The following is a 14,835-nucleotide window of genomic DNA, read 5'->3' on the forward strand; positions in this document are numbered from 1 at the left end:
ACACACCAAAATTAACTCAAAATGGATTAAGGACCTGAATATAAGACCTGAAACAATAAAATGCATAAAAGAAAACATAGGAACTAAGCTCAAGGACCTTGGACTTAAAGAGGATTTTATGAATTTGACCTCAAAAGCAAGGGAAATAAAAGCAAAAATAAATGAATGAGACCACATAAAACTAAAAAGCTTCTGCTTAGCAAAACATACCGTCAACAAAGTAAAGACACAACCATCCGAATGGGAAGATATATTTGCAAGCAACATCTCCGATAAGGGCCTAATATCTAAAATATACAAAGAATTCATACGACTCAATAACAACAAAAAAGCAAATGATCCAATCAAAAAATGGTCAGAGGACCTGAATGGACACTTCTCCCCAGAGGACATACAAATGGCCAACAAATATATGAAAAGATGCTCAACATCGCTAGCTATTAGGGAAATGCAAATCAAAACCATAATGAGATACCATCTCTCACCTGTTAGAATGGCTATAATCAACAGGACAAGCAATAACAAATGTTGGAGAGGACCTGGAGAAATAGGAACCCTCATACACTGCACATGGTACTGCAAATTGGCACAACCACTATGGAAAACAGTATGGAGGTTCCTCAAAAAACTCAGAATTGAGCTACCATATGATCCGCAATCCCACTACTGGGTATTTACCCCAAAGACTTGAAAACTCATATCTATAAAGATATTTGCACACTGATGTTCATACCAGCATTATTCACAGTGGCCAGGACATGGAAGCATCTATCTATGATAGATGATGTGGCACATATATACAATGGAATATTACTCAGCCATAAGAAGAGATGAAATACTGCCATTTGCGACAATATGGATGGAACTCAAGATAATCATGCTAAGTGAAATAAACCAGACAGAAAAAGTTGAAAATCACATGATATTTATATGTGGGATATAAACCTAAGAGCAACAGATGAACAAGACAAACAGATACTCAGGGACATGGACAAATGGACTAGTGATTACCAGGGGTAGGGGGTGGTAGAAGAGGGGGGAGATAGATGGAGTAAAGAGGGTCAAATATAGGTGGTAGGGGAAGGGTGAAGTGGGTAAAGGGGATCAAATATATGGTAGCTGAAGGAAATTGGACTTTGGTGGTGAACACTCAATAGAATATACAGATGTCAAATTATAATGTACACCTGAAAATTATATGATTGTATTAACCCAATGTTACCCCAATAAACTTAATTAAAAAAAAAAAGGAATGCTGAGTTGAAAGTCAGAAGGCTGAGTTCTAGCTGTGCCTCCATCTAAGCAGCACTGAGTCCTGGGACAAGCCAATTAGCCTCTTTGATTCTTATGTTTTGAAACATAAAATAGGTTTAATATTATACTACCTAACTCATGAATAGTGTGTGTACATAAATTCATTTTACCCATTCAACCAATAGTTGTTGAGCACCTACAAAGTCTAGAAAGACATGGTCTTTGCTCTCAAGGAGATTAGTTACTACATTACATCATAATTCAACAAGCCTCTTGAATTTTAATGGTAACTCAAAGAACTTAGTAATACTGCAAAATATTCATCAATCAGAATTCTTATGGTATAAAGTGTTCTAGTTGGCCTAGAGTTTGCTAGAACTCCTTTTTTATTCAAAGCTTTGGTCAACATTTAAAAATAGATATTAGTCAACTGTGTTTTCATTTAAGTTTTATTTTCAAAATACATGTACTATATATAGGCAAACCTTGTTGTACTACACTTCACTTTATTGCACTTCACAAATGTTGTGTTTTTACAAATTGAAGGCAAGACCCTCCACTTGCTTTATTATGATACTTGCTTTATTGCAGTGGTCTGGCACTGAGCCTGTGATATCTCTGAGATCTGCCTGAAGTTTAAAAAATCGCCTGACACACCCCTCTCCGCTCCCAATTCCCATTCCCATAAGTAACTTACTTAATTTCTGCTATTTATGTCAATATTTCTAAATAATCTTCCTATTTCTACATTTTTTCCATTTTTAAAGACATTATCCTTTGAACACCATTAGTAATTTGTCTCAGGTAATTCAGGCTGTGAGTGGAATATTCAGGATTTGAATTTATATCTGTTTCCAAACCCATGCTCTCAATCCCTAGCCATATGACCTCTTGAAGACAACACTCACTCAGTTGGTATAATTCCACTTATTATACTTAATAAATATAAAATATATTGAGCTAGATAGCACAGGTAAATTAGTAAGACATGGTCCCTATCTCCAAGTCAATCACTTTACACTGCAAAGGCACACAAATAATTTGAATATATTGTGCTTTCATAACTGCTTGAAAAAGGCAAAAAGGTCTGTCAAAATTTGAGGGATAGAGAGGAGAGATTAATGATCTAAGGAAGATTTTTGAGGGAGATAGGTCTTGAGCTAGTTCAGGGTTCAGGGGCACCAAGCTTAATACAGTCCAACCTGCCTGAAGGCTGGGTACTAGATCTAACGGGTGTTAAGTAAACACATAATTATAGACAAAGCAGTCAACTGTGCATGGTACTGAGACAACAGAATCATAGTATATAAAAATTGTCCTCACCAGTGCAGCCAAATAACGAAGCACCTTGTTATCATTCATTAGCATTTTCATAACATCTTTTTTCGGAGCTTTTGGAACAAGAGCAAAGCAATTCTGAGCAGAGTCTTCAACTAGTCCATAACCATTATAGGGAGGTAATTCCTAAAGAAATACAGGAAGCAAGAAATAAAGCAGATGTTTTTTGTGTTAAAAATTACTTTAAAAGTAACTGTTTCTTTAAAAATATCTACAAAACATTTATTCAAAAGCAATTTCTGTATATACAAATACAGTCACCGTATATTCTGTTCCTCTTTATAGATTTTATATCATGATCACTCTTCATAGAAGTGATTGATAATGCTACAAAGTAACCCTCAGGTCTAGATTGAAATTATTGCTGATGTCCACTGACCCTTTACTGCCAAAACGACTTGGCCCTATTCCCAGTCTCAATCCTGGCTCCTGTGGTCATCCCAGCATGGTGAAGCCCGTGTTTCTTTTTTTGTCTGTGATTTCTTTGTCCTAGGGTGTAGCCCTCAGTCTGACATATCTGGAAACTGTTTTCTCAGTTTACCCAAAATATGTATGTATGTGGTGTGTGTTGGAGTTGGCAGGAAGTGGGGATGGGTCATGACTTGGTTCTTGCTACTTTTTTCCTATCTGCCTCCATATTTCTAATACTTTTATTTCTTGATTTTTGCCTCACAGAAGAGGAATGGCCACCATCCTTTACTGAAAATTCAGACCCCCTGTCCACACAGGGCTCTCCTTTCCTAGTGAAGGAGCAAAATCAAACAAATTTCAGATGCAAAGGTTATTTGGTGAGTTAGTGTGAAAATATAGGATGAGCTTATATTTCTCATTCAGGTTTCATGAAGAGCTGAAAGCATCACTCTAGGGTGTTAAGATTTGTCTCAAAACATAAGTAGTTCGGAGGCTGTTTTTCTTTCTCTCAAAATGCTAAGCAGACTACAGCAGAGTTCTTTTTCTAACTCTTTGCTATGCTTTCTCTGCAAACTCATGTTTTCACTTGTAGATACTGTCCCAAATCTTTACATATATTGTATTCAGGCACTTAAACAAATTTGTGTCTATGATTCCCTGGTCCATCTGTAACAGGGTACTCCTTCAAAAACCCGTGACTCTGCCATGTTCATTCTAGGTATAGTTCTTGGAACACTGACTCTTCACCCATTTCCTGGGGCTGTAGTTAATGTTATCATCATGGTTGGAAGGCGACTAGTTGACACAGTGGATTGACCATGACCTAATTTGCTCCAAGTGCAAAACCATTACTCAATGGATATAGAAGTTGCCATGGATAGGGGGACCTTGGTTTAGATACCAAATACTAGTAAGCTTTGCATTAGTCTGGAGGCTAGGCAAAAATGCACGGTGGTGGAATCTAAACTTGTTTTGCATCTGCATCAACACAAAAATGACAGCAGCCTGGTTGGGAGATGAGGGTGGAGGCTGAGGAATTATGAAATAGGGAGGTAGATGTAAGCTTCAGAGTGCCTTCCTCTCAAATTCTTTTTGTGTTTCAACAGGCTTCTACCTGCTTTTCCTGAATGGCACCTTATTAGCCCTGCTTGGAATGAAGACCTTCCCTAAACATCAGCCCTGATGCCTGGGGTCCTGGCACCAAGGCTCTTGTGCTCCAAACTACTGCTGAGGTCCTATTCCAAACTAGCTGAGCCACTCCTCTGCTTATAAACATCATCATTCCTACTAGATACTCCTGATCATATGACCCAGCCACCAAAGCTCTGCTCAGGCTTTCTTAACAAAATGAGTACACATGGAGCCCAAGAGTCCCACAGTCCCTCACATACTGCTGTTAGGGGTCAGCTCTATAGCAAATTAGCAGTCCTGGTCCTGGTTTCTTCTTTCCTGCCAGCATGTCTCCACAGAGAGTCAGCCAGAGATGGTACACATTTGGCCATTGGATCCCTGTTTCCTTATTCCTGACCTAGCAGATTAGCTTGACCTATGAGTGTCATGATTCTCAAACTGAGTATATCTACTTCATATCTACTTCTGTCCCTGACCATCGGTTTGGCTCTAGCTTTATCCCTTTAGACCCTGCTGCAGCTTCCCATCCCTGCTTTCCAACCACATTGTTCAGGGGTTTAAATGAGTGAAATATAATAACTGAGGAGAGTTAAAAGGTATTTGCTGTTTGGTACGTGGAGATCTTCTACTCATTTCCAGCAAAGACTTTTATGGATAAGCAAAGAGAATTTAGTTGTAATAGAATTACTTATTATAGAGAACTTACTGAAAATAAATTGACCAACACTACAATTAACGTGCCATACCTATGGAGGGAAGTTAGTTTTATTATGCAGAGTGGCTGAGATAGGGCAAAACAAACAAACAAAAATCTACAGTGGTTCTTCAGTTCTCTCTTTGCTCTCTATCCAAACCTTTCCTTCCGTTTCTTTCTTTGGAAGACAGGTTAGGAGAAAAAAAAGATTATCGTAATTAGAATGGGGAGAAGTATTCTAGGAGCTAAAAGCTTTTATCAGCTCAAAAGATGGATCAAAGCCCATTCATTAAGAAAAGTGCATCATTCTGTTACAGTCCGTCCCCATGCTACCTCCTGATTAGGTAAATCTCCTTCTTATAAGAATGTTTGACATTTAATAGAATCACCCTTGCACCTTGCAATGTGACCTTGGGCAAGTCTGTTGGACTGCTATCTCATCCATAAACTAAAGTGGTGGATTAGTTCGCTTAATCAAAATCTAGATCTGTTCCCATGGTATTTTTTTCCTGTATACTCCATTGGATGCTGACAAAAAATGTGGGGGTAGGGGAAAGGTTTTATTATAATTCTTAATCAGTGATTGTATTCATTGGTAAGGAGTTATATCGGGAAAAAAAACTGATAGTAAGAGGTACAGTCAAGCATTGCTTAATGACAGGCATACGTTCTGAGAAATACCTTGTCAGGTGATTTTATGATTGTGAGAACATCACAGAATGCTCTCACACAAATCTAGATGGTACAGCCTACTACATACCTAGGCTATATGGTATAGCACATTGCTCCTAGATACAAATCTGTATACTATGTTACTGTACTAAATACGGTGGCACTTATAACACAATGGTATTTATGTATTTAAACATAGAAAAGGTACCATAAAAAATATGGTGTAAAACAGGGGTCCCCAACCCCTGGCTGCAGACTAGTACTGGTCTGTGACCTGTTAGGAACAGGGCTGCACAGAAAGAGGTAAGGGGCCAGCGAGAGAAGCTTCATCTGTATTTGCAACAGCTCCCCAGTGCTAACATCACCACCTCAGCTCCACCTCAGATCATCAGGCATTAGGTTTTCATAGGAGCACCAGTTCCTGGTGCCAAAAAGCTTGGGGACTGCTGGAAAAGATAAAAAACAGTAAACCTGTACACAGCATTTACTAAGAGTGGAGTTTACAGGAGTGAATCAGTGAGTAAGTGGTGAGTGAAAGTAAAGGTATAGGACATTTTTGTATACTACTATAGACTTTATAAACACTGTACCCTTAGGCTACACTAAATGTATAAGAAAATATTGTTCTTTCTTCAATAATAAATTAACCTCGACTTACTGTAACTTTTTTACTTAATAAACTTTTGAATTTAAAAAACTTTTTCAACTCTTTTGTAATAACATTTAGCTTAAACACACATTGTACAGCTGTACAAAAATATTTTCTTCTTATCCTTATTTTATAAGCTTTTTCTATTAAAATTTTTTTTTAACTTTTAAAATTTTTTGTTAAAAACTAAGACACAAAAACATACTTTAGCTTAGGCCTGTTCAGGGTCAGAATCATCAATATCACTGTCTTCTACCTTCACAGTTTGTCCCACTAAAAGGTCTTCAGGGACAGTAACTGTCAACACAGAGCTGTCATCTCTTATGATAACAATGCCCTCTTCTGGAATATCTCCTGAAGAACCTGCTCTTCTTAAGGAGGTGTCGATCTTTTCAGAAGTATGTCTATGGTGGTTTGCTTGGTTTGTTTCTTTTTTTCATAAGAAATATGCTTATAAGCAGATAAAGCACCATGAACATTCATCTGTATTAATGAAAACCTTTCAATATTGAGGTCCCTGTTTTCAAACTTTTTAAGTAACCTGTGGTCTGCAAAAGCTTCTGCTAAACCTTTCACTGAATTCTCTTGAGAGTTCTTCTTTTTCTTCTTCTGCAGGTTCCTTTTCTCTTGCATCTCCTTTAGCTATGCATTCCAGTTCCAGTTCCAACAACTCCTCATTAGTCAGTTTCTCAGGAACCACTTCCAGGTGCTCCTCAATGCCATCCTCATCCACATCCAGGTTAAAATTGTTTGCCATCTCAACCACAGCCTTGTTGATTTTTACAACCTCCTTATCCTTGGTAAATCCTTTGAGATCATGGATGAATCTCGAGTGTCTTCTTACAGATGCCATTCATACAGCCCATCAACCCAAACTCAAGCAAGGTTCTTGATAAAATCATAGATGTTGTAATCCTTTCAGAATTGCATCAATGCCTTTTCAATGTCTTCCTCAGTTGCAGCAATGGCTTGGTCAATGGGCCTTTTCAGGCAGTAAGCCTTAAAAGCTGCTATCACTCCTGATCCACTGGTTGCATCAAAGAGGTGTTATCTGGAGGGAGAAATATCACTCTGATATTGGGATGAAGATTACCAATAAAGGAGGAGGTCCAGGAGCACTATAAACAATAAGGAATATCTTGACGTGCATGTTATTCTCCAAACAGTACTTCTCCATTTTGCTGAACAGCAATCCTGGAGGGCATCTTGGAAGACGAGCTAGGTCATCCATGACTTCTTATTGCTCCTGTAGTACACTGGCAGTGTGTGCATATTAATATGCTTGAAGGCCTTGGGATTCTCACTGTGCCAGATCACAAAGAGTTTTCGTGTAGCCTGCAACACTGCCCCTAAGCAAAACTATGTTATCCTGACCTTAAAAGCCTTGAAATCTGGCATGGACTTGGCCTCCTTATAGATGAAAGTCCCTTCAGGCATCCATTTCTCGACTATGAAGTTTTCACCCATATTGAATATTGGCTCTGGCAAGTAATTTTTCTCCAAAATCATCTTATCTAGAGTATCCTAAAATTCTTCAATTGCCTTCACATCAGCTCTTGCAGACTCACCACTCACTTTCACATTATATAATGAATAACAATTCTTGAATCATTTAAATCACCCAGAGCTGGCAGTAAATTCACGTCATAGTCAGGACCTTCTTTTTCTTTCAACGTCCTGAACAAACTTTTTGCTTTGACTGTGATCTTCATGGTGCTGAGAGGAATACACTTGTGTCTGGCCTTCTATCCAGATCATTAGCAGTTTCTCCATGTCTGATATAGGCCCTTCTCAAATTTTTGTTAGTCTTGTTGCCTTTGTTCTTGTTCTTCAAGAGTATAGCTACGGTGAAATGAGCCATGTCTGACTACTGAGCAGTAACTATCACTAATTTTCCACCTTTGTAGTCCTTAATCATTTTAAATTTCACTTCCAGGTCAATCACTTGACATGGCCTCTCACTGGCAATATTAGCAGTGGATTTTGTATTTTTTAGGGGCCATGATGAACAGAATAACATGAGATTAAATCAAGCATGAGAAAACGATGCAGTCAAGAGGTAGGGTAAACACAAAATGTATGATGCTGCTGCAAGCATAACACTGTTTTACAATAAACTTTTTAAAAATAGGTAGAACGCATACACTCTAAAATAAAAACAAAAAGTATAATATAGGGAATATGTAAACCATTAACATAGTTGTTTACTATCATTATCAAGTATTAGGTACTGTACATAATTGTATGTCCTATACTTTTATACAACTGGCAGTGCAGTTTGTTTACACCAGCATCACCACAAACATGTGAGCAATATGTTGTACAATGTCATTATGACAGTTATGATGTCACCAGGTGATAGGACTTTTTCAGCTCTATTGTAATCTGTGGGATCACCATTGTATATACAGTCCATCGTCAACCAAAGGGTCATCCTGCAGCGTGTGGCTGTATTATTATCACCCATGCTGGCTTCCAGAAGTGTTATGGCCCCCGGGAACTCATAGCATACCAAACTCCCATTTCTTCTTTAGAATTGTTTTTATGAAATATCAGTTTTAAAAAAGGCTTGCCTAAGATATCACTTGCCTTTTTGGGGAACAAATACATACTTCATAGGCAATCTTCTTCAGCCTAGTTCAAGAGACATATTACATATATATACTTCCTATTTGCTAGGTACTGTATTAGGTGCTAGAAGCACAAAGATGTAAGACATAGTCCCTGTCTTCAAGGAATTTACAGTCTAGTAGAAAAGATTCATAAACAGATACTTTACATAATAGATAAGTGCTAGAGGAGGGAGGCACAGAGTACCCTAGGAACACAGAAGAGGTAGCTAGCCCTGCTTGGAGCTTCAGAAGAGCCTTCTTAGCCTACACTGAGTTTTGAAGAGTAAGAAAGCCGTGTGAAGAAATGATGGAAGAGCATCAGCAAAAGTCCAGGTGAGTAAAGCAGGGTGCTGCACCTGCAGAATCACACAAAATTCAGTATAATGGAGGCTAAGTATAAGCAGCACAGGTAGCAAAAGGGAGAAGGCAGGGAGCTGGGCTGGATCAACTCAATCGTTCTATCCTCCTATTCTAGGCTCCCTTTTGAAAAAAAAGAGCCCAGTGACATTGTTTTACACATCCGGTAGCAACATAGATGAGCCACAGGTATGAACACCCTACTTTAAACATGGGCAACAGAAGAGAGGTTGTATGAGTTGCTCCTGACCCAAAGAGGTGTAACAAACATCAGTGCTTTCAGTCTATGGTACTGCACTGCCTTAATACTTCAGATACTTCTTGAATTTGTTGTATAATGTATAATTTTTAAAACATGCAATTCTCAGTTGAAACTCTAAATATGTGGCTGAGCCACTCTGAAGGCTCAAGTTTATCAGTTTACTATTTTGGTGCATTAAAAGCACCATGAACTTACTCTCAGACCAGAGTGAACTTTTGCGGTGCTCAGAACTGAATTTTGTGGTTCAATGTGATTCTAAGGAATGCTGTATTGCAATGAAAGAAAGCCGTCTTCCAACATCTTCAATTAATGAGTTTTTGTTGTGCTGTCAACCAATGTTTAAGTAAAAAGAGTTGATAAATAGGCAAGAAACAATGAAATGCCCTAGGTGTCTGAAAGGTTAAAAGATGTATTTTTTAAAATCAAAATGAAAAAAAAAATTATAAAAGTAATACAAGACTTGGTATAAAAAGAGAATTTAAAACCACACAGAGTATAAAAACAAAGGTCCCTTGTCATTTTCTACTTTCCTTCCACCACCCCATTCCCACATGTTAAACTAACCACTGCTAATAGTACGGGTAGATATCCCTCCAGGTCTTTTCTCACTATATATAAACAGATATTGTACATAGTAATTTACAAAAATAGCATCATATCATGTATACACATTCACTTTAAAATGTTATGGACACTCTTCCATGTTAATATGCATAGCCTTACTTTCTCTTTTTTTTAAACCAGTCTTATAGTCTTTTAATTATACAGATATTCTAAAATTTATTCTATCTCCTTATACTTTATATAAATAATGGTATAATACACATCCTTACATATATCTTTTTATAGTCCCCAAACCAGATTTTCTGGGGCAAGAAATATATTTTATTCTGAAAAAATTATAATGATGACAAACTGCCCGTCAGAAAGGTTTTTCTTATTGGCTCTCTCATTAACAATATATGAAAAAGTCTATATCTTCACACCAGGGCAAATATCAAATATTATGAGTCTTTTTAAATCATATAGATCTAAAACCTCATTATTTTCATTTCTATTTCTCTATCAATTAAGTTAAGGGTCTTTTCATATGTTCAATAGCCATTTGTATTTCTCCTTTTGTGAACTGCATTATTTCATTTGCTCTGTCCATTTTCTAACTGAGTATTCACACGAGTTTTCTTTTTCTTTTTCTTTTTTAACTTTATATTAAATCAATTCCCTAACTACATTCAGAACTAGTATTCCATCACCTGTTTTATAGGAGGTGGTTCCTTCTTGCTCACATCAACACGTGGTAAATCGGAGATTCCAAACTTTTCTTTGTAATACTGTCGAGTAAATGGATCACAATCATAAATGAAGAAAGTTCTCCCAAGGATGGTGAGTGGTTTCCCAACGATGAAGTCTTTGGCGGTGTACCATTCTAACACCTCTTGATCAGAAATTTCTAGCACACACTGAGGGAAGTCCTCTAACATGAGATAGTAGGGAGAGAGGAAGGAAAAATGAATGAGGATGGGAAGAAAGACTGACACAGCAGCCAGGCACTCTTGAGAACCTGAGGGAGTGCAGTCTTTAGCTCTCGTCAAGGGTCAGGGCCTCCTCTACATTCCCAGAAGAACATAGGGCTGTGTATTTCCATCTGTTGACAGGACACATAAATATTATCCCAGATGGTTTTTGTAAAGTCTCTCTCCCATATTCAACTCAAACTATCACTACAGGTCACTAATCTTAGCAGAATTAATGCTCAGAAAAAATCATCACTGGAAGAAATATATGTCTTTCCATAAGGATAGGGTATTAGATCTAAGATGACTCCAAGTTATTTAGTTCAACTGCCCACCCATTTATTCATTCATCCAGCAAATTATTAGTGATCACACATATCGTGTACTAGGTGCACTGCTAAATACTGAGAGTAATACAATTAGTGATATAGATAAAATTCCTGCTCTGATGGAGAAAACATTCTGTTCGGGGTAACAGATAACAGCAATTACACAAATAATGGTTTCATTTCAATTGTGATCACTGAGATTAGGACGGTCTGACCTAGCCCTGTGGCAGAAACAGTCGGTGAGATGATTACAGTAATTCAAATATGTGGGGGAATGAACAAATTTTGAAATGTAGAATCAACCTTGCATTTTCGGAATAAATCCAATTTTGTCACACTGTTTAATGAAATTAAGAGTCGACTTAGTTTAAGATTGATTCCCTGCAGCCTGGCCTCCATGGAAACCATAAGATAGTCAATTCTGGTAACGTGCCACATCATATAGCTTTAACCGTAAATATTGGCCCCAGAACTCTGATTTCAGGGGACATGAGAGATAGGCTGATATTCATTCTCCTAATTATTGCTAAGATGTAAAAATAGGGAAGGAGGCTAAGGTTCTGCTATAACAGACAGAAAGGCTTGAACTCAGGCCCTTGATCATACAAAAGGAAAGGCTGGTATTTTCCCAGTCATGCATCTTAAAAGCCCCTTCTTCTCCCATTGTCTAGTGCTTACTAGATCCCTTTCAGTTACCCCAGGAAGTGATGGACATTGGGGGATACAGCTCATGATTCCATGAATTTCCCTCAGTAAATAATGTTTCAGGAGATCTGGGTGGGTGGGGTTGGGGGTGGTGTGTGTGTGTGTGTGTGTGTGTGTGTGTGTGTGTATTTTGTCCAGGCATTCATCTTTGTTTGCTCAGCAATTATCTTTTTTTATATACTGCTGTATATAAAAAAATATCACTTACTGATATTTTGTTTAGGTTTTTTCTCATGGTGTCTTCGGTTCAGTGGTCTTTTTTAATAAATTAATTCTTTTTCTTTTCTACAAAAGAATCTGCATTAAGCTTAGAATTATATTTTAAATATTTCTTTAAATATTTGGCAAAACTAAAAAAATTATCTGGACTCGGTATTTTCTTTATGTAAAAACTTTTGACTAATTTTATGATATTTTGTTTAGGTTTTTTCTCATGGTGTCTTCGGTTCAGTGGTCTTTTTTAATAAATTAATTCTTTTTCTTTTCTACAAAAGAATCTGCATTAAGCTTAGAATTATATTTTAAATATTTCTTTAAATATTTGGCAAAACTAAAAAAATTATCTGGACTCGGTATTTTCTTTATGTAAAAACTTTTGACTAATTTTATTTGTTTAATGTTAGACATTTGATTTTTATTTCTTCTTGAACAAGTTAAATTTTTCCAAAAATTTGCTCATTTCACCTAAGTTTTCAGATGTATTGGCATAAGGTTGTTGGTATTATTCTATTACTTTTTGTTTAATGCCTAATGCATTTTAAGTATGCCTCCTCTTTTTATTTTTAATATGTATATGTGCCTTCTTTCATTAATAAATCTTGTAAATGATTTGTCATTTTATTAACCCTTTTAAAGAAATAACTTTTGACTTGACAAATCTGTTACTTTTATTTTCAATTATATTATTTTCAGGCTCTTATTGTATTATTTCCTCCCTTTTAATTTCTTTAGATTTATTCTGTCATTCTTTTTCTAACTTCTTAAGAAAAATGCCTAGTTTATTTTTTGTCTTTCTTTTTTCTTAAATAAGCATTTAAGGCTATAAATCTTCCTTCAAGTACCACTTTAGATCTATCTAAAAGTTCTGAGGGAATTTTTGTTATCATTCAGTTCTAAGTATTTTCTGATAGTATTTTTTTATTCATAAATTATTGAGAAATGTAATTTTCAGTTTCCAAATACATGAGTTTTTTGGTTATATTTCCAAAACTGAATTCTAACTTGTTTTAAAATCAGAAAATATGGTATAAAAAAGCCCAGTTTTTAAAATTTGTTGACTAATCAGTTTTTTTAAGTGTTTTGTTTGTTCTTGAAAAAATGGGAATTCTCCAAGTGTTGATGCATATAAATATTTATTAAATCAATGATGATAATTATATTGTTCATATCATATATGTGCTTATTGATTTGTCTTTCTGATCTAACAGTTATTTTAAAATGTTTTAATGATGCCCATTATTTTGATGGATTTGTCCATTCTCTTTACATAATAGTGCTACAAATTTTTGCTTTATGTGTTTCAAAGCCATGTTATTAACTGCATACAAGTTGTGAATATGTAATGATCCTCTTTTTCCCTAGGAATGTCTTTTTTTGTCCTAATGTCTATTTGTATTATAATAATATAGCCTTATCAGTTTCTTTTGCTATTTGTTTATGCATCTTTTTTAACCTTTTTATGTCCCTATATCTTAAGTCTGTTCTTAAAAAATAACATTTCCAAAATTAGTTGTTTTTAAAAAACAAACAAACACATAGACACAGAGAATAGTATGGTGGTTACCAGAGGGAAAGGGGGAATTGGAGGAAGATGAAGAGTGTAAAGGGCATCAAATATATGGTGATAGAAGGAGACTAGACTTTGAGTAGTGAACACACAATATATTATACAGATGATGTATTAGAGAATTGTATACCTGAAAATAACATAATATTATTAACGAAAGTTACCCCAATACATTTATCTTAAAAAATACAGTTTTTAATCCTATCATCCCTCCCCTCCTTTGCTATTACTGTAATATATTTTAATTCTACTTTGATATTTTTTTAACCCCCATAAATTCAACATTGTTAATTTAGTTTGTATAGTCAATGTTCATTTAGATTTATCCACACTTTGCCAATTTCTTTCTTTATCACTTCTTACAGCTCAGATCTTACTTCTGGAATCATTTTCTTCCTACCAGAAGTACACTCAAGAATTTTTCTAATAAGGGTCTGTTGTTAATGAAATCTGTTCTGTTTGCCTGGGAATGTATTTCACCTTCTTTAAAGCCAGTTTCTCCAGGCATTAAATTCTATTTTTTCTCAGCATTTTGAAGATATTATTAAACTGCTGCTACTAAGAAGTCGGCTATCATTTTAGCTCCCACTCTGTGTGGGTAATTTTGTTCTTTGGTTGCTTTTATGATCTTTTTGAATTTGGTGTTCTTAAGTTTGACTATGACATATCTAGGTACAGATTTATATTTTTACAACTTTATTTAGGTATAATTGACTGTAATAAGCTATACATATTTAGAGTGTACAACTTTCATGTTGTTTGACATATGTACTCAGGAAAAGGCAAGATCAAACAACGAAAGCCAGTCTCAACAATAATTAACAGACTTTATGAACCTAGTGCCTTGGGTTCAACAGCTGAGTAGTAGGAGGCTTTTGGTAAGCCAAATATCCTTCTTTTGGCATTACTCACCACATATTGGTAACTAGCAATTACCTTCAACAAAGAAAGAACTTGTAGAATTTTTAGCATGAGAACTTTTAGATATTTAACTCCATTTATCATAAAAATATAATTTTTATTTATCTTAACTATTAAAAGAAGGCCCTGACAGAAGGAACTTTGAAAGATACTCCCATAATTTCCTGTTATTGTCCAACACTCTCTGACTAGCTACTTGC

The 14,835-nt window shown here is 35.9% G+C and overlaps 1 protein-coding gene across 3 annotated transcripts in view; it reads right to left on the reverse strand.

Moving 5' to 3' along the window:
- EFHC1 (EF-hand domain containing 1) overlaps positions 1-14,835 on the reverse strand; it is a 60,930-nt gene that overhangs the window by 22,921 nt on the left and 23,174 nt on the right. For all 3 annotated transcript variants that reach the window (XM_025042794.1, XM_006926442.3, XM_025042793.1), the window contains exons 6-7: positions 10,634-10,854; positions 2,578-2,718 (exon numbers count right to left, since the gene is read on the reverse strand). In XM_025042794.1, coding sequence (XP_024898562.1) covers positions 2,578-2,718; positions 10,634-10,854 — 362 coding nt within the window. The remainder of the gene's footprint in view (positions 1-2,577; positions 2,719-10,633; positions 10,855-14,835) is intronic.

The sequence above is a fragment of the Pteropus alecto genome, unplaced genomic scaffold (assembly GCF_000325575.1).
Source record: "Pteropus alecto unplaced genomic scaffold, ASM32557v1 scaffold7, whole genome shotgun sequence".
NCBI classification, from domain to species: domain Eukaryota; kingdom Metazoa; phylum Chordata; class Mammalia; order Chiroptera; family Pteropodidae; genus Pteropus; species Pteropus alecto.